The sequence below is a fragment of the Rhagoletis zephyria genome, unplaced genomic scaffold, assembly GCF_001687245.7.
Source record: "Rhagoletis zephyria isolate East Lansing unplaced genomic scaffold, Rhagoletis_zephyria_1.1 Rzeph_scaffold_04142, whole genome shotgun sequence".
Lineage (NCBI taxonomy): Eukaryota > Metazoa > Arthropoda > Insecta > Diptera > Tephritidae > Rhagoletis > Rhagoletis zephyria.
Window position 1 is genome coordinate 24,090 of NW_016161225.1, and position 24,707 is coordinate 48,796.

General features: G+C 32.7%; 1 protein-coding gene across 2 annotated transcripts; it reads right to left on the reverse strand.

Moving 5' to 3' along the window:
- Positions 1-424: 424 nt before the first annotated feature.
- rogdi (rogdi atypical leucine zipper) lies at positions 425-24,707 on the reverse strand. Of its 2 annotated transcripts, none has more exons than XM_017625631.1 (7): positions 24,682-24,707; positions 3,575-3,737; positions 3,261-3,464; positions 3,039-3,196; positions 2,857-2,977; positions 2,599-2,808; positions 425-1,138 (listed from the first exon to the last, which is right to left on the reverse strand). In XM_017625631.1, exons 1-7 carry the CDS (start codon positions 24,690-24,692, stop codon positions 1,070-1,072), a joined length of 936 nt encoding a protein of 311 aa, XP_017481120.1. In that variant the 5' UTR covers positions 24,693-24,707; the 3' UTR covers positions 425-1,069. The 2 variants fall into 2 exon arrangements, with proteins under 2 accessions (XP_017481120.1, XP_017481119.1); XM_017625630.1 differs by having other exon boundaries at positions 3,575-3,740.

Sequence of the window (24,707 nt, forward strand, 5' to 3'; positions counted from 1 at the left end):
TTGTAATTTATTCAAGAAGTGATTGCCAGTAAATAGTATGCCAGTAAAATTATGGAGTTCGCCACGTGAAAATGTTAAGACTGAGAAAAAATATAGCCTAAAATGTTATTAAGGACAAGGAAGTCTGCCAAAAAAATATTACGGTCCGATATCTTGTGAACTTAGTAGCAAGTAGCGCTGCAGCCACTGTTACAACTAGTAATAGTAATAAGTCGTTTACTTATTTCAGCACGGCAGTAGAAAATGCCAATGTTGTCGAGTCGTACAATTTAGCCAAACTTATGACTTACGCAATGAGGCTGATTGTCAATTTTTCGAATTCTAATTTATATTCCAACCTCCCCTAAACGAATTATCTGGGTGCCTGCAATACAAAAATTCTACTACCTACTCTCATTAGAACTACAAAATAATAAAACAGGCGTGTAATACATATTTTCAACCGTTAAAGCTGAGTACAAAGGCAACTTTATTCGTTTTCTTTTTTTTTTCTTTAGAGCTTTTCAAGCAGAAAAGGCATTAATGGTAATTTTACATCTAGTTTTTATATATTTTTTGTATAAAAATCTAGACGGCGAGTAAATTGTAAGTACTGTCACGGTATAAATATATAAGTAGATTCCGAAATAATCAAACTAAAATAAAAAATATGCTAAATTAAAGATATAGCTAAAATCATACATTTAATATACGAATGTATGTAGGTATATGAAGGTATTTTTTTATCTATTAAATTGCATAATTATTTCTTAACTAAGCTAACAATGCCATTTTATACGGGTTCCATTTTATGGACTCTAGGAATAGGAATATATTTAGGGCATTGTCTGAGTAACGGTGCAAGTGATTTTGAGTGTGAACGCGTTTCCTTCTTAATTATTTCGTGTACATAATTGTATCAAATAAATGCATAAAAACGTTTGAACGCTTTCGTACAAACAACAATATAACATTTTAAGAAGCAACCGAGTTAAAAAAATAACTGAGGAGTAAATTTAATTTGTGCGATTTGTAATGCTTTTTATGCTCTGCTGCTGCATTTTATTAATTTAGGATTGATGTCACTGCGTCAGTACGAAAGAGCAGAAGGTGAACGGGACTCGACAGTAAAATCCTTGTACACGGAGAACACAGATATCTGTAAGAAAACATAAAACAAGTATACGGTTAAAATAATTAAAATTCAAAGATTCTTATAAATTTAATTAGGCTATGGTAACCACTTAGCAGGGGCTCTTTTAATAAAAAGTTGAGTTTATGGACAGTAATTGGATGGAAAAGCTTTTAACCGGCAAATTAATCAACAGAAAGATGCGGTAGTTTGTGGCAGAGACGATAAAATTGCTTATAAAAGCGCAGCTCTTGTAAATATGAAGGCAAATAAATAAATGAAAACCTATTTAGGACTGTATTTGAAACTTGGTAAGCTGGATTACATATTGATAAATAAGATCAATTCCATAAAGTTTTTAAGATTGATCACTATCATCTATCAGATTAAAAGTCACAAAATTGACAATATTTACTGTTGTTCGTCTATATGCGTGTTGAGCGCTTAAATGTAAGAATTTTAAGTTTTAAGCTGTCAATTTAATTGATCCCTCTTCCATATAACGTTTCATAGTCTAACTGAGGAAACCGACGATGGTTTTACGGTTCTACGTAACCGGAACGATCCAGATTGATATCTGACCAAGGACCCTCAGCTCAGCATCATTCCCAAAAATATCTTTAGGGAATTCGTATTTGGTTGCAACAAAAACGATGGTTCAAACTATTCAATCGAAAGCAGTTAAATTCTGATATGTAAAACTGTTCCAATATAACAAAAATTGTCTAATCAGTACTTTCCATTTCCACATTACTTTGCTATGTTAATGCTTCTATTGAGATTAAATGGACGGATATGTGTATTTGAAGTCGTCTTTGATTTGCAGATGCTTTTCGATGTTGGTAGGCAATCATTAAGGTAAAAAGTAATAATTTACACAGAAAAATTAGCAATACCCATGTATACGTATATCGTCGTTTAAAGTACAAAACCACGTATCGTCATTCTGCAAAACCGCGTAACTGACATTGGCTGCCAAAAATTGGATTTGCTCACACAAACTCTTGGCTCAATCCTTAAACCATTCGTCCTGAAATACTAGCCAGATATGCGATTGCTTTATAAAAAAGAGAACCATTTTGAAATGTGAGTGTTTTTACACTCTAGAAAATGATTTCTACAACTTCACATACGCAGTTTTGCATTTTTTTGATACGCGGGTTTGCACTTTAAACGACGATATGTAAGTGGCAAGTTATTTCATTTTAAAGCAATGAAGATTATCAATAGCAAGCCGCTTCAACAACATCAATAACTTCTGACCTTCGCAGTTATCATGTTAGTATGTACCAAGGTATGATACGAATTATGTATGTATATAACGGCAACTCAACAGAGAATTTTTCCAAGTTTTTCGTTAGTTGATATGCATATCGATACCAACGCCTCAAATAATTATAGATGTAAGCTAGTCTATCAGTTTTTTTATATTATTAGTGGGCTGGTACTGGAAATGCATGCGTTTGCAGAACATAAAAAAAATTCACCTTGTCTTTAAGTTGTTGGCAGAGTTTCAGACCGGCGCAGAGTACGGGCATTACGTCGTTCAGCCATTGCACGGTCGCCTCAGCCTGGTATGAGTCAAAACGCATTGTCCCCTGCACAGTGATGAGTTGATATACAGCCATAATTAGCTTTTGACTTTGCAGATAAAAGCTGACGGCTAAGTCTTCGGACAAATTGGGGGCCAGTGATTTCTAAAAAAAAAGATTTTAAATAAAGTCTTATAAGCTGTATCAACTAACCATATTGCGACTTTTAATCAAATCAGCTATTGGTTTCTTTTTCGGTATAACCAAACTTGTTCGTGCGCGTTGAAGCGCCTCTAGTATGTTCCCAACAACATTCATTACTTCGTCAGACGTTCTACAAAATAGCATACAGGAATTAATTCAGAAATAATTGTAGCAACTTCTCGCTCATTCACTTAAAATGATAGGTGGCATCTACATCATCGATGTGATTAATTGCCTGTTGGAGGTGGTTTGCTGCATCCTGTACCTGCTGCAGCTTCCATGGTGAGTCTTGGTTAATGCACGTTTTCTGTTGGTGATGTGGTGGGCGTGCCAGCTTAAAGCTTATGTCCTACAAAACATGCATTCAATGATACCTATGAAAGTACACAATTTTCTACATTTTTCTTATTTACCGCATGTGTGATGCTATCTCCAGTTAACGTGACAATAGCACGAAGTTTTTCCTGTGCCACAGTCATAATATACTTTTCAGTCTTTTTACCCTCATTGGCATACAGTGGAACGGGGAAGAGATGAGCACACTCCACTAATATTTTCCTCAATTGTTTTAATATCGAATGCACCTCTTCGCGCAGAACCCACTCGAACTCCACCTGCTACAAATGCAAAAAAAAAACAAATTAATACAACATAATAAATGCAACTTGATGAATTTTTTGATATTTTCTATAAGTTCATTAAAGTATTTCCCGTGCAATATAATTACCAAATTCCTGGCTTCCTCCTTCTCAGCGTCCATCTTTTGACGTTGCCAGTTGCTTTTGGCATTGTTTTTGTAGTGGCTATCAGCTGGCAGCAAACAGTCAGGTAATGTCGGTAGATGACGCTGTGGCTTTCGTTTCGTGTAGCCATTTCGAGTGAAATACCAACTGCTACGAAATTTAAAAATTAATTTCAAGAAAAATCAAAAATAATATTGATTAATTAAATTAAAAATCCGAAATAATTAAACAGAATTAAAAAGCGGAAATAATTGTAGAAACGAGTTGCACATATCTTTTTGATGAGTTTTTTTTATTTTATTAATTATTTATGATTACTTCCAAATATTTTTTAACGGCTAATAACAGGGACGTTATTCATTATGACTAAAATAGTGATTTTTTTAATTTTTAATTTTTCGCTAAGAAATAATAATAAATATTATATTTTTTCGCTCAACTGAATTAATTATTATTTGATTTTTATTTTTTCGGGCAGAAATAATGATTTTTTGTTATTTATATTTTTTCGCTCCGAGATAATCATTATTATTTAGCCTTATTCCACAACACCCTGAGTAAAAATCCGTAAGTACAGAGTTTCCGTCAGCCCCAGATTTTGAGAAAAACGATGTCAGAGTGTCAAAAAATTACGTTTTTTGCAATATTTGCGAATCCCTAGCAAAGAAACAAAATGTGACACAACCGTCTTCGGCTTAAATTAAAGCCAGAACTCTCGACCACCATTCCTTATAATACCATCCCTGTACCTTGAAAAGATAGNGTGTCAAAAAATTACGTTTTTTGCAATATTTGCGAATCCCTAGCAAAGAAGCAAAATGTGACACAACCGTCTTCGGCTTAAATTAAAGCCAGAACTCTCGACCACCATTCCTTATAATACCATCCCTGTACCTTGAAAAGATAATACCCAATAATCATTTATTAAACAATAAAAAATACTGGAAAATTGTGCTACTGAAAACAAAATATTTTTTCCAAAACCTGTTTTTCCTGTTCAAGTTGCAGGGCTGGTCATCGAAAGTTCCATCCTTAATTAAAGCCTAAGTGGAAGGTTTTATATCTTTTTGTTTTATTAAATGACTGTAAGTGACCATCAGATCAAGGTGCAGGAATGGTATTTTCAGGGATAGTAGTCGAGAGTTCTGACTTTAATCTAAGCCTAATGGAAGGTTGTCTTACCATTGGTTTCTTTTCTAGACCCTCTCATATATTGCAAAAATCGGGTTTTTTTTGACAATTTGACCTCATTTTTCTCAAAATCTGGAAATCAGATAGAAACTTTGTGCTGACGGATTCTTAATCAGCACAAAAAATCTACCAAAAACGGCTTTAACATTTGCCACGCCAAAAAAAATTTCCAGTTTTGTTGGCTCTGTTATTTATAAAATTTAAAAGGTCATACAGACGCACCCAACTGAAATTTTGACTTGCAATTATTTAATGATTTTTATTTTTTTCGCCGAGTTTTATTTTTTCGCTCAACGGAAATAATTATTATTTGATTTTATTTTTTTCGATCACAAATAATGATTATTTTTTCCTCATTTTTTCGGTCAGAGATAATAATTATTATTGAATTTTATTTTTCCAATTAAATAAAATAAAAAAAATTATTATTATTAAGTTTTTTTCGCTCATCGGCAATAATTATTTTTTATTTTTATTTTTTCGCTCAGAGATAATAATTATTATAGAGTTTTATTTTTTCACTTAAATAGAATGACTATTCATAAAATTCAAATGGCCATACAGACGTAAGCAACTGAAGTTTTGACCAGAAAATTTTGGGACGTATTCCTTTTATTAGGGTGTCGCTGCCTCTGAAAAGAATACGCCAAAAATCAGGCTGATGTAGCTTTTGAGTTTTTTGAGTGATCATTATTCTTAATTAAAAACTAAAAAATGTAATAATTATTATCGTTGATCGAAAAAATAAAAATCAAGTGATAATAATTCCCTTTGAGCGAAAAAATAAGACTTTGACATTAATTATTATTTTTAATCTTTATTTGTTTTACTCGAAAAATTAAAATCATTGTAAATTACAGTAGGACGCACGAACACATATACGTGAGTATAGTTAAAATTGTTTTACGTCGATTACAACTAGTTTATTTTTTTGGTTAAAATATAAAAAATTATGATTATTTTCCATCCCCGCCTGCAAACTTTGGGACTTACCCCTCTTATTAGGGTGTAGCTATTTCTAAAAAGAATACATCGGAAATCAAGCTGGTATAGCTTATGAGTTTTTTAATCATCATTATTCTTAAGTGAAAAGATAAAACTCAATTTTCCAGCGGAGTACGAGGGCAAAAGGTTCAGATGGGAGTATTTGCTCTACGCAGATGATCTGAAGATTTTTCGAAAAATAGCCGGTGAACAGGACGTTATTGAACTTCAGCAGGATATACGCGAATTTGAGAGCTGATGTGTATTAAAAAAGCTCTCTCTAAATATTAATAAATGTGCAGTCATATACGTGCTGAACGGCCAGACTGTACAAACTTTTAAGACAATAAGAGACCTTGGTGTGATTGTAGATGACAAGCTGAGTTTTCTTTATAAAACTGTTAATAGCATGATCGATTCTTCGGAAATCCTCAGTTGCTTTGGCTTTTGATGAACCTACAATACCGATTGGCGTATATTTATACATGTTAAATGAATATTCTAAAATAATAATTATATTTAAGCGAAAAAATAAAAATCATAAAAGAATCATTATTTTTTGATCGAAAAAATAAAAATCAAGTAAAAATCATTTCAATCTTTGAGTGAAAAAATAAATTTCAAATATTAATTATTATTTTTAGTCTTTATTGGTTAAACTCGAAAAATAAAAATCATTGAAAATTTTAGTACAACGTACGAACCCAAATACGTGAGTAGAGTTAAAATTGCTTTACGACAATTACAGCTGGTTGATTTTTTTGACGACTGTTTAAAAAATATTGATTATTTTCCGTACCTGGTAACTAATCATGATTGTTTCTTATTATAATTAACTAGCAGAGCACCCGACGTCGTTCGGGGTAAACAAACGAAAATATAAAACAGTAGTCAAATATTCAGTTCAGCATAAATTAAAGGAGACAAACTATTTTTTTTTTCTAAGGCATCCCTATGAACCATACGTTTAGCTTTATCGTGCTCCAACTACTATATATTTGTCATAATTTTCTGTACTACAAATCTTGTTTCATTATTAAAATTAGGTGGATGAAGGCAACGATAGAATCTTCAAATTAAAATAAGTCTGCTACGGTACATTCCGTTTAGCTGTCCAATCGCTTAGCTGTTTTAGTAAAGCTGCACTTTTCCGGTAGAATGTTTATTTCGGAAAAAGTTTTATTCATAACGGATGAACATTTTTCGTTTAACAGCATCACGGGATCAAAAGAAAACGATTTAATTTCAAAATGGTTTAAAGACTGTAAGGTTAAAAAAAAACACACTTTTAAATATCCAAGTGATATAATAGACGAATACATATTTATCCCCCTTTTACAAACTCATTTTTATATACTTTACTCTAAACACCTCCAATATGTATATACATATGTCTACATACCAAATCGAAGTTCATGTGACTATGTGACTTAGGTAATATCGTTGTTATATTCGTATAACTTAATATGCACAAAGCAAATCCTTCGCCAATTTTTTTCTCAACTTTGACAAATTCTTGATTCTCAAGTGCGTGTACAAAATTTTTCTCCAACATTTGATTAAACGTTGAATAAAGTTTTAATTCAAATTAAGGTATATCCAGCTTTTCTCAAGTGGGCAACTCAAATTCCTTTTTTTTCAAAAATTTGCTTTTTTTTGAGAATGGGTTTTGGTACGCTTGACCTCCAACCCAAAGGTTTATTGGGAAGGTACGTTTTGTATATCTAATAATCAGGGAAATATAATACATGCATATTTAATCGTCAAGATAAGAACTCTACACTTATGCTTTAATTACTGATTATGCTATGTTAAATTTCCTAATTCGGGCCCAGAATAATCAGTCCACTTATGAATAGCCAAGTGCGCATATTGTCATAATCACTTAAGATGTATTATCGCCTTTGCCTGACTCATCGTATATCGACTTGACTTTTTCCAAAATAGCAAGGTTACGAACACGAGTTCGAGTAGAGCGGATGTAAAAAATATGTAGGTACATATCGTCGTTTAAAGTGCAAAACCGCGTATCAGCAAAATGCAGAACCGCGTATGTGAAGTTTTAGAAATCATTTTCTATAGTGTAAAAACACCCATATTTCAAAATGGTTCTCTTTTTTATAAAGAAATCGCACTTCTGGCTAGTATATTTCAGGACGAATGGATAAGGATTGAGCCAAGAGCTTGTGTGAGCAAATCCAACTTTTGGCTGCCAATGTCAGTTACGCGGTTTTGCAGAATGACGATACGCGGTTTTGTACTTTAAACGACGATATGTGTATGTTGGTATAGAAGAAATCCAAGTGATATCTACTCACTTTTTGGACATCGGATATACATATACAGCAGTTCTATGTAAAATCCTGCGGGTAGAATTTTTGTGGAATATTCAACCCTCTAACTTCTAAATATGTATATATGGGTTTTTTTTTTATCCCCCCCGTGCGGAAATGTCTAAAAAGTCCTCATTAGGCAGGGATGCAGTGGTTAGAGTGTACCACAACAGTATTTGTCGTAAAACCTACTGCACATTAGTATCTGAATACAACAAAGCCCAAAACTGAATGAATGTTTGTAAGTTTTGAAAATATGTTTTTTTTTTTGAAACTTCACTATACCAAGTCACCTAACGAGAGAAAGCTCTAGATGTGATATTTACACTCACGGGCAGAAAAAAAGCACACACGTTTCGTTGAAAGGCTAAATCCGATATCATAAAGTACAAATTTATATTTATTCGAAAAAATATGAAAATGGCGTTGGATACAAAAGCCCAACAACACCGCCGATGAAGCATTCAAGTAAAGGGATTTTATTTCCCAACTTTGGTAAGAAAATCCGCTTTTTTAGAAGTTTGATTGGTAATAGCAAAAATATGGTTTATTATGCTTTAAACACAATCTGTTTGAAAGATGACAATTTTTGGTCAACAATATCTTAGGCTCGCCCAAGTCCATCAAAGTTCAAGTGCTAAAAAATTGTTTACTTAGCTTTCGAAGATGCTTGCAATTTTATTTAAAAAAAAATATTAATTAATGTATTTATTAATTTTTATTTTTTGAGCACATTGAACTTTTATGGACTTGGGCGAGCCTAAAATATTGACCAAAAATTTTCATCTTTAACACACATTGTTTTTAGAGCATAATGAACCAGTTTTTTGCTATTACCAATCAAAATTCTGTAAAAGCAGATTTTCGGCCCACGCTAATGTATACCGTCCGAGACATTTTTTCATTAGACAAAAAAGATTCTTTGAGTCCTAAATACAAAACTGATTTTTTTTAAGAATTTTATCACAAACTAGATAATTTTTTTCTATTTCTCCAATTGTGGTTTCAGTTTTGTAACTATCCCCACCTATTTCAGATTCTTAATCAACCGCACTAAGAAATCGCAAATTTCAGTTTTCATGTTCACCATATTGTATAACCCGTTTTGAAGTTTTAAAAACTTAATTTAGTTTTGTTATTAGCGACTCAAGAAACCTTGGGACATCAAATTTCATAAAAATTTTAAAATTTCTTAAAAATCCATCCGGCACATTTTTTCCGTCATTATGATTATGATTGAAAACCAATTTTAGTTTTGTAATCAGCGACTCAAAGAAAAATCTGGAAATTTTTTAAAAATCCATCCGTCATTTTGAATTCGTAAAACTAACTTCAGATTCTTAATCAGCAACTCCAAAACCCGTAGATACGAGCTTTAATAATGTTAAAAATCATAAGGTCTTTTGACCGATTTAGCCTAGGGGTTGTTAAGGCTAGTTTTTCGCCATAGAAACTGTCAATGGGGTTGTTCACGCTTGTCTGGTTATCAGGTTATCTGGTTATGTGGTTATATTTTTATTCAGTTAAAAACAATAAAATACACTACAGAATAATAATTTTTAACCAGATAACCTCATAACCAGGCAAGTGTGAACAACCACAATGACTTGATCTAGAAAATCGGCAAAATACGGTTACTCTGCTTCTCTACTTTCCGAAAATACATATTTTTTCATGGAAGCAGAAAAGTTTAAATTTGTTGGGTGATGATATATTCATTATTCCTATACAACCAAATGTTGATGCACCCATTATGTCTTCCACAAATCGTTCCTTCAGATTAGAGGAGCAGAACAAGTCGACCCGATTAAAATCAGTGATTTGTTCTAATACAGTGTATGCAATGTATGCATGTATGTATATTAGACTGTCCCAAAAAACTCATTTTATTTATATTGTCTTAAAAACTATCCGAATACAATTTTATGCAATTCGGACAACGCGAACCCGTGCCGACTTGCAGTCAAAGTTATCAGAATAAACTGGTTCTCAATCTCTGGTTAACACTAGCTGCAGGCTAAACATCGTTATCGACGTGATCGACTCCTTAACATATAAGGACCGGATAACGATGTTTAACCTGTAGTTAGTCTTAACCAGACTTTGAGAATTTGGCCCTAGGGATATTTTTAAATTTGTTTAATTAATACTGCCACATTTATTCCTTAATCAACCCGAGAGGACATGTCAAACACTAAAACAATTTATGTTGTTTACTTAATATTATGAAAGGCGTTTTTTTAAAGGAGGAAAGGAATTTGTTAGAAAAGTTTAATATAAAAATTTAATGTTCATCAAACGCTCTTATCTTACAGGATTTGCAGAAATTATTCGATCAGAAAACATATCGTTTTGCAGCCTTGTAATACACCTTTTCAAAGCCACTGTGCCACTTTTTCCATTGATTAATTTTTTCGATGTCCTCGGGAGAAATCCTGCTGTCCTATTAAAAATTTAAAGATGCAGATTTACTTAAAATACATTCAAATATGGTATTTGGTAGCCATAATTCAAGTTATTAACTAAATCTTCAACTAAAAGTCGGCACGGTCATAAAACATCATATATATGCTATCTGGGCTAAAAGGCACAAATATAGAGGGCATGCATATCAAAATTTGCTAACAAACTTTTTTTCATATATTCTTGGGTCAGTCTATATATATATATATATGTATGTCTATATATATATATATATATATGTAGAACGGCTAAGAGCAAAATCTCAATCGACTGACTATTAGTCAAATCAATCACAGCCATCAATTACTTAGATACGTACCTACAATTTTAATTATCGTATTGCCGAAATAAAATTTTAATAACTTTCATATCAATCAATGTTGTATATACATTAGGGTGGTCCAAAAATACACGTGGAAAAGTAAAGTCGGAATTTTTATGCTCTCACCCCCTAGGATTGTTCTATACCGAAAAAAATTTATTTGTCTGCAGCAGATTCCCAATAATAATACTCAAGTTTTTATTTAACCATTTTTTCATCGCAACTTTAATTTACAGGCCGCCAAAAACCCACAAAAACCCCGAAAAATTCAATGGGAGGACCAATAAAAAATCGTTAGTATTAAAAAATGGTTAAATAAACAATTGGGTCTTATTACTGAAAGTCTCCTGAAGAGAACCAGAGTTTTCCGATCGAAAAATATTGGTTTTCAAGAATTCTATACCATTTCTACGAAAAGTTGTTTTTCCCCATATAAAAATGCATGGAAAACTTTGAGCGCTTTAAGCGACCTCTAAATATTTTTTGATTTCAAAATAAAAAATAGGGGTATACTTTTTTCCGATATAGAACAATCCTAGGGGGTGAGAGCATTAAAATTCCGAGTTTACTGTTTTTGGACCACCCTAATGTACATACATAAGTACGTAGATAAGTATGTGCAAATGATACATACACTTCTATATACATATGTATGTACATACGTACGTACATATGTATGTATGAATATTTTTAACAAAAAGGTTTTAATAGCGCTTTTTTGGTTTAAGACAAATTGCAAGTTTTTAATACTTTTATTAAGATGGTTTATGCTTCATTCCGTTTCTCTGGCAGAATATACGCAGAAAGCTTAGATCACCACACAAAATCGTATTAGAATAAATAACAACTTAAAAAGGCAAAGTTCAGGCGAAACTGAAGTGTGGGTTTTATCCTATCAATTCCCACAGCAAACCTCCGAGTGCATTTCTGCCATGAAAAACAGTTTCTCATCAAAACTCAATCGCCGTTCGGAGTCAGCGTAAAACTATAGGTCCCTACCGTTTGTGCGACAACATCAAGTCGCACGCCCCAAATCGGAGGAGAAGCTCGGCCAAATACTACCATAACATAGGTGTAATAGCGTGGGCCGAAAATCCCCTTTTTTAGAATTTTGATTGGCAATAGCATCATCATTATGCTCTAAAAAATATCTTTGTGAAGTGTTAAAATTTTTGGTCAATATCCTAGGCTCGCCCAAGTCCATCAAAGTTCAAGTACTAAAAACATTTTTTTCTTAGCTAACTTCGGTTCTCTACAAAAAAGGTCCATATACCAAATTCTGTGGGACTAATACTTTAGAAGATTTGTACAGTTTTAGTAAAAAAATTTGTTAATTAATTTGTTTATTAATTTTTATTTTTTGAGCACATTGAACTTTGATGGACTTGGGCGAGCCTAGGATGTTGAGCAAAAAATTCCAAATTCCACACAGTTATTTTTTAAAGCATAATGAACCATATTTTTGCTAATACCAATCAAAATTCTAAATAAGCGGATTTTCGGACCACGCTAATGTGTAAGTGCCAATCTGTTATTATATATTATTATTATTATTGTGTGCTATATCCCTTGCCTGTTGGCAGCTTGCTGTTGTTGTTCACACTTACCTGGTTATCAGGGTATATTTTATTGTTGTAAACTGAATAAAAAATATAACCATATAACCGGATAACCAGGCAAGCGTGAACAATCTCACTGGAATGGTCTGGGACTGTTGTAATCCTAATCGCTTCGCCCACAAATTTGAAGGGCCCTCCACTTCCTAGGCCTATAGATCCCTGCCTGGGACTTCCACTATATACCCAATGAAGTCTAATTCGAATTGAGGTGTCACCACAGTAATACACTCTCCAGCTGGATAATTTTCGCAGTCTTGTAGCAGCACTGAGCGAGCTCTGCATTTCCAGATGTCTATGATGTTGCATATATATTTAGTAGCAGGCTCATTGCTACTGGCCATAGTAGAGCCGTTCTTTGCACCTTTTGTAGTGGGAGGCTGGTTGATTTCTTAGTTAAAATAGACCACTACATTGTATAGGCCTGACGACAATAGTATTGAAAACATGTTTAAATATGTGCAGTATCCAGTTTCTTATCCAGCATAAGTCCAAAACTTATAATTTCTAGTATTTATACACATACATATGTATATGGTGCTAGATCCGCTTTGATCGGGCTTTCTTCAAGACCATTATCACTGGACCGCTTCTTTCACCCACCTTGTTTTTCCTCATAACTTCGCACAGCGTTTGTGTGAATTTTTCACTTACCACTATTGCCAACAAACCTTAATTTGGTCGCTTACTTTCGTCAAGGTAAGATTGGTTTCTAGTTCTCAGCAAAGAGGAAAGCAGAAAATTTTCAGAAAAACAAATTCCAGTCAAGTTATCAAAAAAACAGAAGACGATTTTTTTACACCCCTACCTCTTGACATATGTAACTACCTACTCGCTGTTATCTCATGGCAATGTAGCCGATCTAATTTCTAATTTAAATTTTGAAGTGTTAGTTGAGGTGCTAATTTTTTGTAGCCAAAAAATTTATTTCACTGCGGTAAGATCTCAAAAGGCCCCTACAAACATACAATGAGAAGCAATGGTCAGTTATATGTATCAGGTTATTTGTATAACGAGAGCATTCTTTTGTTTTGTTTTTTTACCGATTAGCCGGCATGGAAGCACCTCCGCTTTAGGCTATGTTTATACAAGCTTATACTTATAAACTCATTCTTATACAAAAACTTGGCTTCTGATTTCACGGAAGTCGTTATAGTCATGTACGGAATTATAAAGACAGCAGCCAGAATGCCGGTAAATTAGCCTTTCAAAAGACGCGATATTTATTGAATATACTGTATGTACATTCACGTATATTCATAGGTGTGTAAGCCAAATTTTTAAGACTATAGTTCACAAAGCATGCCGCATATTTACTTGGCTCATCCGTTATGCCATATATTAAAAAACATTCGATCGTACAATGAATATTAAATTATCATAAGAATCGTAATAAGGTTTCGAAAAATTTAAGCCCGGCGTCAAATATCTTATTGCGAGAATAAGACCCAAATTTTAATACTTATGTAGAAACATATGTACATTAGGGTGGTCCAAAAAGTTTTCCATGTATTTTTATACGGGTAAAATAAAATTTTCGTAGAAATGGTATGGAATTCTTGAAAATCAATATTTTTCGTTCGGAAAACTCTGGTTCTCTTCAGAAGACTTTCAATAATATTACTAATTGTATAATTAACCATGTTTTAATACTAACGATATTTTATTGGTCGCCCATTCATTTTTCGGGGCTTTTGTAGGTTTTTGGCGGACTATAAATTATAGTTGCGCTGAAAAATGGTTAAATAAACAATTGGGAATCTCCTGCAAAAAATATATTGATTTTTAACTATTCTATTCCATTTCTACGAAAAGTTGTTTTTCCCCCATATAAAATACATGGAAAACTTTGGGCGCTTTGATCGTCCTTTAAATATTTTTTTATTTCAAAACAAAAAATAAGGGTATCGTTTTTCGGTATAGAACAATCCTAGGCTCTCACCATAAAAAATCCGACTTTACTTTTTCCTCATACATTTTTGGTTCACCCTAATGTGCATAAATATCTTTCGCACATTTTAACATCTGTAACCAGTGAGGTTGTCATTGACGCAGTTTCTATATATGTATGTATGTATTTATATATGCACAAATGCCAGAGTGGTCTCAGGAGTTTACAGTTGTGGCAATGTTACATTTTCGCGTTCATCGTACGCCTGTGTAATAAAAAATTACACTTAGGGCCGGTTACTCAATGTCCGGTTAACACTAACTGCAAGTTAAAGATCGTTACAGACCTGATCGACTCCATAACATACATACATATAATAGGGAGCTAAAAATAAAAGGAAACCCGAACGAAAATCTTTCACTGTTGATTTTATTGTAGCAGCTTTCTAAACTCTGTCTAAATCAGTGAATCGACTACATGTTGTCTTCATTCTCATCTAAGGGCAGGCTCAGGAAAAGGTCAGATCCAACGGATTTCTTGCACTTTAATTGAAAAATCAAAAAAAAAGGCGGAAATAAAAATATGTATGGGAGGTTCCATGGAAAACTGAACCTCAGTGTAAAAATCTTTTTTCGTTATAAAACTAACAAATGTGTGGATAAGACATTTGTAAAAATCTTGAATCAACCAAAAAATAACAAATCAAAGGTTTAAATGCATTTTTATTACCTTTTTTTTACGTTTTGAAATCAAGTTCTGAGTAAATTTTTTGAGTGAGTTGAAAGTACTCACAAACAATTTGGAATTCATAATTCAAGTGTTTGGTAAGAAAAATATATAGTAGAACTCACCTGCTTTTAATAAAATTGTCTATATTATGAGTTATTATTAGGCAGTATTGGTCTTGTCCCACCCGTGACAAAAAAGCTAAAAGTTTTTATTTCCTTTTTGGTTGTTGTTGTTTCCGACAGGGTGAAGATGGCACAACGCCGAATCCGGTTTGTCTCCAAACCAAATTTGACAAGGGATAACGGAAATTCGTTCCATAATACATCAAAAGTTTTTATATTAAATAACAGAAGTTGAAGTTGTGATTCGTGTTTGTTACCTAATGTTAAAAATTCATTGCAAATGTTTACCACAATTGCATTTTCGTTTCCACTTAGTTAGATAAGAATAATTCAACAGTGAAGCATGCCCCATCCGTGACAGCTACGGGTGGGACAGTTGTCAGAGGTGGGTTTACATAACTGATAAGCTTTATTTGCTTGTTGAGGTGGGCGCAGGGTAGGAGGGGGGAAGCGCGGACTCGCCCATTACCTATATACCCTTTTGGTCAGCAGATTTAATTAGGAAACATTTTGACTAGTTTTGTTTTTTTTTGTTTATTTAATGTTTATAGTTTTTCTTTTTTATAAAAGTGTAGCACATTACAGAATCAGAACCACATAAATCCACATTTCTTATCACTTATCCTAAGATAAAACGTGAGTGAATTGAACCTCTACTTGGCTTAGTATATTTTTTAATAACTAATCTTTAATATGGACTACACTAAAAGCTCCTTTTCATATAAAAATTCGTACGTGTACCACCCATGACAAACGTTGTCCTACCCGTGACAGAGGAAGTTCGTATTTTTTATAATAAATCAATAATTTTTGTTGTTGTTTTTGCTTTGTTTGTATTCTTGGTTAATTGTTTTATTATAAGACATTAAGTTCACACAGAAAAGTGAAATACATTCGCAGACTTTCCGTAAAATATATCTTCTCCAAAAGGCAGATTCTTTTTTGTCCCACCCGTGACAGAAGAAATAACTCAGATTTTTTCCATATAAAAGTAACTGGAATTTTCTTCTTATTTTGTAATAACTCATATAATAATCAATTAGGCGTAGCTTTATCAAAATGTAGAATTGTTGAGTACTTTATACTTAAATTTAAACAAGAAAAAACATTTTTTCTGTACAAATGTCCGACGCGTGACGGTGGAATCGCCCGTATGTATAATTTTACTTGAATGAACTTCCAGAGTAAAAATCGTCCGAGCACCTGTTAAGAAGACAGAAAAGCGACAGAAATGTTTTTTCACTTTATGCAAAGCATAACAAGGTCGTTTGTTCCCAGGTGCAGGATTTATCATACCGAATATGAAGAGAAAATCTCCCACTCATATACATGGATAGACCAAATATCAAATGGTGGTCTGATAAAACCTAAACTAGAATTCCTTGTTCACATATAGAAACTGGAAGTAATTTTAAAAAATTTAATGGAAAGGAAATTTCGCAATGCAAAAATTTAATAGCTAAATTATTGAAGTTGAGTTCTCATGTATTAAAGAGTCCATTTGTCTTTAATGTCTAATATACTTTAGGATTAAATAATTGAATAAAAAAATAAGTGCCCAAAAAATATTGGGCTAGTAAAAGCAAGAAAATTGTATTGTATGTTTCATTTATTTAGTGTGTAATTTTGTGTAAGTTTGCATTTCCACATTTACATTAAAACGAAAATGCAATACCCAAAATAAAGCTCATTCTAATGAGTTTTTAAATATTTTCATATTTACAAAACTTTCATTTCAAAGATATTGGTCCGTAGTTATAAGTCAAAATAAAGTCGAATTCCAAAGTTAAAAGCAGCTTTTTTGACAGATATCCCATTGAAAGTTATGTCTAAAAGCTGCTTTTAGCGTTAGGAGTTGACTTTATTTAGACTATAGCTACGGGCCATTGAGTTTTATCAAATATGATAAATGCATAACAAAGGGTTAATTTCTTTGTTTACATTTTTCGACATTACTGTCAGCTATAGGTGCAATCCCTTGTTCCTCGGACTAAAATTATTAAAACTGTCAAAAAATAAAAATTCCTCAGAGCGAGAGAGTAACATTGAAAAGTACGGGATCGCTTTCTAGTAAAAAAAAATGGTAACTTCTGTCAAATTCAACATAACCTCCAAATTTTGCTTGTAAATTTTTGCTTATTTTGTATGTAAGCACGCTCAGCTCACACGTGAAAATAACCAAAAATACTTTCATACTCATAAGAATCCATTTAAACAAAGTAACTAAATACTTTTCAACGTGAATTAGCAGACTGCACTTTTCTTTTGTTTACAATTTGGTTGCCAAACACACTACAGCTGATTGTTTGACACATTTACCAGAATTTACCAGCAAAAAATCTTCGGACAAAACTGGTAACTTCTGACAAGAGAGAACCTTATCTACTCTCTTTTTTGTCATCTCAATAGTCAGAGAACCGATACGAGATCGATTTCCAGTAAATCTGACTGATAACTTCCAATAGTGATCGAAGAAGTGACATCGTGGCGATAGGCGGAAAAATTTCTTCCAATTGCTGGCAGGGGTGAAATAAATAAGCCCGAGGAGACTGTACGTACGTACTAAATTACGTGCGAATTTTTGTACCTATAAGTAGGAAATACTCATTTCAAGAACACAGAACCGCAATCCGCAAATAACGCTGGTACTCGTATGTATATAGATATATATATATATGGGCATATGTATGTGCGTAGTTTAAGTCGATGAAGCTTTAGCACTAGCGGAACTACATATAGCTAGTCTCTATCAATTTGATTTACATTCTTTCAATTATCTACGCTTAAGATTTCTTTGAATTCCTCTGATTTGCCCCACCAAGTTATGTTTATACGTAGATATATTTTTAGGTATGTATGTATGTATGTACGCATTATGTAAGTACGTCAGTATTTAAAAGTATATACACTTGTGGTCGCTGATTAAGTTAAGTGACAGTTTGACCAGTTTTGGCGATTATTCAACCAGCACCACATAAATCTAAGTTTTAAACTTCGTACAAAAATTATAAAAATTCAATAAACCTTAGCAATTGCACCGAAAAATGGTGAGCTTTTTATTTCGAATTTGTAGAAAAATTTCAAGACGCTCGGAAATCGCATTGATTGTTTATAATTTTTTTTTGCTTAGGGTATTGTGCATTTTCTTCCACATAGAGTATGCTCGACAATTTCTTTTATATATGGAAGAAAATGCCTTGCACCGTCAGCAAAACAAACCCAACAAACACCAAAAAACTACTTCTCCAACCTTGAAGAAATTTATAGTTCTCAAGTTGATATCCAACATCATTCTACGACTCATGTCTAACCGACGCGCGGATACGTAAAAAGTGATAGAGAAATAAATTTTTAATTATCAAGTGAAAAACTAAATCTATGTATGTATGTACATAAAGAGGAAAATTACCAACAAAAAGTAAATAAGCTTCAAAGTATCTTCAAAGAAATCAAACCGCCAAGTGAATCGAGTGGCAAAATTACTGTCGGACTGTGTACTGTGATGTGAAATATTGTAATACGATTCTGCTTAACTACATAATACAAATGAAGTAATAAAATAAAAAAATTATATTTAAATCCATCTATGTATGTCGTTTCAATCAAAAGGTGTAAGTTATTTTACTATTTCAATTTCAGAACTAGCATTTTCTCAATTCGAGAAACAGTCCTATTTTCATACAAAGAACGCTATGATCATCCACTCAACCCAAAATGTTTGTTAGAAATTATTAAAAATCAAGCCGACTTTCTAGCGTCTGGAAGTTTGCGCTTTAGCCTTATAAAATTCAATGAGCTATAGAACCGTATGCCCGAAATTTTTCTAAAAATTCTGAATAAAAATTTTTGGGCGTAATTGTTAACGTAACGGCGTAATCGAAACAGTAAATAAACAAAAAAATAGCCAAAACTGGTCAAAATCTCTCTTAACTTAGTCAGCTGACCACAAAGGTATATGTATGTATGTATGTACATAAGTATGTGTAGGCACGTGTAGTCGCGAATTACGGTTTCCATATTTAGATTGCACCATTTGCTCACTTACCAAAACTTTTAGACACACTGAATTTCTGTGCTAAAGCCAAGCTTGGTAACCTCAATTGCAATGAGTACACTGTAAGGTTTACACACAGCTACATACATATGTACATACATACATAAATGAGTGTATGCATATGTACATACATACATACATATGTATTCTTATTTGTATATGCATTTATGTATGCAAGTGTTATTGTACTTATGTTTTAAATAAATGAAATGAAATAAATGTATATTCATACATACGTACATACATATGTATGTATAATTTGGGTGTGTAGCAATTAACAAAAACAAAAATTGTGACAAATTCTTAAACTGACCTGGAAAACATGTGATACAAAAAGTCTCGGCTTTGTTTATCGAACGCATTTTACTTGTTTACATTTAATGGAAGCTCCAAAACAAAATTTGGTGCAAAAGCGTAAAGTGAAATTTAAGACTGAAAATAAACGTAAATACATAAATAAATACAAACAGATGTACATATGTATGTATGCACAGTCTTTAATGTGGTTCTTATTTTAAAACAGTGATGATTTTTTCTGCGCCAAGCCTCAGTTTAATTTCGTTACACTCGACTGTGTCCACCTTATCTTTGGATGCGCAAAAAAAACTGTACTTATTACGTAAATTACAAAAGTATGTACATATAACATACTACATATTTTAATTACTTATTACAGGAAGGCAGAGAAGAAGGGCACTGCTCAATGGCGACGCAGGTGGCGCATTTGATGACGAAGAGCCCTGCCGAATGCATAGAGACGATCCTCACGTCCCACCTTTCAGCCAAGACGAGTTGAGAAGAGCACTAATAAAGCTTAAATACATCGTATCGCGACGGTATACCGTCTGTGATGTTGTTTAAATCCAGCGACGAAGAGCTCGTTAAGCGCATATACCAGCTGTCAAGCCCGATTCGGTCCGATGAATATACAGTTATGTGGAAAATAATAGCAACAGGATATTTTGACCAGTTTTGGCAGTTTTTATACCCGAGCGCACTTCTGCACAATGGTATTATAACTTTGTTCGAATAACGGTTGTTTGTAACAGCCAAAACGAATCGAGAAAGAAAATTCGATTAAGCCATGTCTGTCTGTCCGTCCGTCCGTCTGTTCGTGTACTCGATAACCTGAGCAAAAATTGAGATATCTCAACGAAATTTGGTATGTAGGTTGCCCTACAAGGTAGGTTGGTATTGAAAATGGGCGAAATCGGACTGTAAACACGCCTACTTTCCATATAACGGTATTTTCGAAAAATGTAAAAACTGCAAAATTTCAGTAGGTATCTAAATATTAGATGCAAATTATTGAAAATTAGTATTTGTGGTAGAATTGTGGTAAATTATAAAAAACAAAAAATAATATTGTTATGAAATTTTTAGATAATGGGCGTGACCCCGCCCACTTATTATGAAATGCTGTATCTCAGTAGCCACTTCACCAATCCTTACCGAACTCGGTACGAGGCTTGGGTAGGATCCAGCTAAGAAATCTGTTGAAAATCTTTGAAATCGGGCAATAACCACGCCCACCTGCCACAGAAACACAAAAACTGCTATAAATCCGTAACTACTGGAGCTAATTCACTTAGAATCGATGGCTGCAATAACCACTTAGCAGCATTAGAATATTATAAACTATTGGAAAGTGGGCGTGGCGCCGCCCACTTATAACCACCAAACTCGGTGCACTTAATAACCTTGGTACGGAAAAGCAATTTGTGGAAAATTATTCAAATCGGACTAAAATTATACCCGCTCCCCATATAACGGAAATTTCAGAAATACAAAAACTCCGATATTTCAATAGCTGAGGACGCTAATTTATTTCAAGTTAATAGTTACAACAATCTCCTAACAATAAATAAGACTGCTATAGACTTCTTCGGAATTGGGCGTAGCACCGCCCTTTTTAAACCTACTAAGGTGTACCTCGGTAACCCACTTAATCGATTTGTACCTAACTAGGTTCAATTATGTATATCATTAAGTCTAACTCTGCATATTATCGAAAACGTTTGAAATCGGGTAAAGACCCCTACTTATCATGCAAAGGTAGTTCAGAGAAAGTTGAAACGACGATATTTGATACCTGCGCCGGGTATATAAAATTCGGTTTCGCCCGAATACAGTTCAGTATCTTACAAAAACCATATAAGTCCAAATTCAAACTTTGTAAAAAAATTAGAAAGATTCAAAAATAATTTATATTAAAAAAAACTTTTTATAAAGCATTTTTAGAAATCTAAGTATACAGTTTTATAGCCCATTAAGTTCTAGCTAAGAATTGATATGAAAGAAAATGCGTGACACCGTCAGCAAAAATATAGATTATCGATTTCTTAACCACTTAAGGGGCTATGAAACTGCGTACTTAAATTTTTTCTAAAAATTCTAAATAAAGTTTGTTTAATTTCTCTAATTTTTCTACAAAGTTTGAAATAAGGACTTATATGGTTTTTGTCAGATAACGAGCTTTATTATTTTATAAAGAAAAAAAAAACAAATAATAAACACACTAATAAATTAAAAATGACCAAAACTGGTTAATATGTCGTGTTCCTATTATTTTTCTCATGACTATATGTACGCAAACTGGGCTCTAGTGTACTCTGCCTGCAGGAAGATGGAATGGCGAAATGTATGCGCTTTGAAATGAAACGGGCATACGATAGCCAGGCTGCCCACGAGTATAATGGTCATATCAAGTGGAGAAGGAAGTTAGTACAATAGTTATGAAAAACTTGCGTAACTTTGCAAAGGATAGAGGCAATTTTGGGAAGTTTTTTGGTCTCCGCATCAGTGGTTTATGTGGCGCTGACAAGAATGCTTCCAAATACTGGCTGACATGGAGTGAAGTCATTGGAAATTAAGTCCAACAGATCACCATATCTCTAGATATATATGTATATGGCAGGAATACCGGAACAATGTTAAACACAGATGGATCTATTTCCATACATATATTATAGGTAGCTGCAAAGGATGGTTCTGAAGCAAACGGAAATACAGCGGGTAAAGTCCAGATGAATTCAACTTTAACGATCTGCATGTGGGCTAGAAATGGCGTAGAGCTTTGTGATCAAACAATCTTCCCACAAAATAATGGGCAGTAATATTGGGAGCGGAACGGCATATGAAGGTATCGGTTTGGGGTTGAAGTTTCACAATGTCAGCTGGGCTTTCAATGCTTCTCTTCATAAAAACAATCTATTTAAATATGCACATACTTAATCTGTACTACTAAGTATTTGCACTTGTTCTAGGTAGTAGTCATGTTTGTCACAAAGAAATACATACGTATAATACTTAAGTAAATTAATAAATTTAGCTGCCATAATCGATTGTGTTTGAGTTTGGATAATTTATTAGACACTGAAAATTATAAATCTGATTAGGGTACATAATTTATTAAAATATATTTACATACATACATACATATATTAATATGTACATACATGTGTATCTTCTTTTCTTTTCTGTCCAAGCTGACAATATTTTTGTTAAGAAAAACCACCTACATACATACATACTTAAAGTCAGCTAAATACACAACAACTATGTATAAACAAAAAGTAAATATGCCAGTTTGTGATAGGAAGACCGTGAATTAGTTATTTGCCGATATTGGTTGATGTCTAGCGTAGTCACAAGCGTTTCAAATATATATGTATATCCATTCATACATACATATGCATGTATACTTAGAAACTCAAGCATTCATATGTATATGATCAAATGTTTGTAAAACTGTGCAATGTATTCGTATTTGAATAGAAAGATTGAGTCCAGCATTTTTACCGATGTGGTTTGTAATTTGAAATATCCGGTACTTAAATATCTTAAAATACTTTTGGCAGTGCATTATACTACATACTTACATACGAAAATTGCTAACAAGTGTTCTCAGAATGTTTATAACAATCTGTAGTAGCGATGTAGTGTGTATGTATATGTGTACATTAAACCGCCTCACGCTCCATACAAAAAAAAAAATCGGTTCTGCTTCCACAAGAAAATTATAAAATGTAAAGCTGATCGCGTTTGAAAGGCCTTTCAATCTGCCGCAAATTTATATCGGAAACTTTTCTCCAAGAAAACGGTCTATGAAAAGAGAAATGTGAATGCAAGTTATTTGAGCTAAATATTTTTCAATAATTCTTTTAACCCTTTCGATAAATTAATCTATTTCGACCCAAAAAATTTCAGTGCCTAATGGAAATTCGCAATAAGATAGTTGAAAGTCTTTTGTAAGTAAATTGAAAGAAAGTAGTTTGAAAGATTTTGTTTATCGAACCATTCGCAGATTTTTTTTTAGAGTTTAATTTAATTTTATTATTTTTATTGATATTTTTCTTCTTTATATTTAATTTCTAGAATTGATTGTTTTAAAAAAGAAAAACATTTTGTGTTTTATTTAACTTTTAAAAACATTTTTTTTGCTTTTTAAGCGCATTCCTTTCTTTCATTTTATTTTAGTTTTATTTTGTTTTAATTTAAACTTTATTGCTTTAAAGGGAAGAATATTATTTTAATTAAATTTAATTTTTAAGAACATATTTTATTGATTTATTCTTCTTTTTATTTTTTTAATATTTATTAATTTTAAGATTGTTAAGATTTTAAGATTTTTAGTAACAATCATAATTTTTGCTTCGTTTAACTTTTAGAAACTTAAATTATATTTTTTTTGTAGTTGTTTTTAATAATTTATTTAGTTTTTTTTACTAATTCATTCATTTTTTATTTTTTTATTAAATTTTCTTTTAATTTTACGTTTTTATTGTTTTAGAAAGTAATATTTATATTTTTGTTAATTTGATTTATTTTTTAAAAGACTATTGCTAAAAGACATACAAAATAACGTATCCACGTTAGCAGAGTTTTAAATTAGTCTTTCGAAAGTCAAAAAAGTGCTTTCAGTATAATTGCCAGACTTTTGTTTTTCGAAAGGCCGTGGTGAGTTTACACGAATTTTCAACGCGCTTCATCTCAATAAGGGGCAACAAAAGAGAAAGTTTTATGATGCTCATGGACAAGCAGAAACTTTTTACGTGAGCCAGCCTAATGTTCATATGTATGTATGTCAGTATGTATGCCTATTTGAAAATACGAACTCGTGTGAATAACACACTTGTTTGTGTAAAAAAGATGCGTTAGAAATCCACTTATGTACATACACACATACATAGTACACAGATATGGAGGCACATATACAAATATGTATGTATGTATCTATTTGAAAAATTCTAACAGACATTTGTAAGAAAAGCTTCATGTGATTTGGGGAAAGACCTCTTTATAAATCACACTGTGACTCACTGCGGGTAGTCCAAGAATTTCTGAAAGTTATTTAATCACTGTTATTTATTATGTTAGCGCGTACCTTTGTGGCATGATGAACACTGCTTT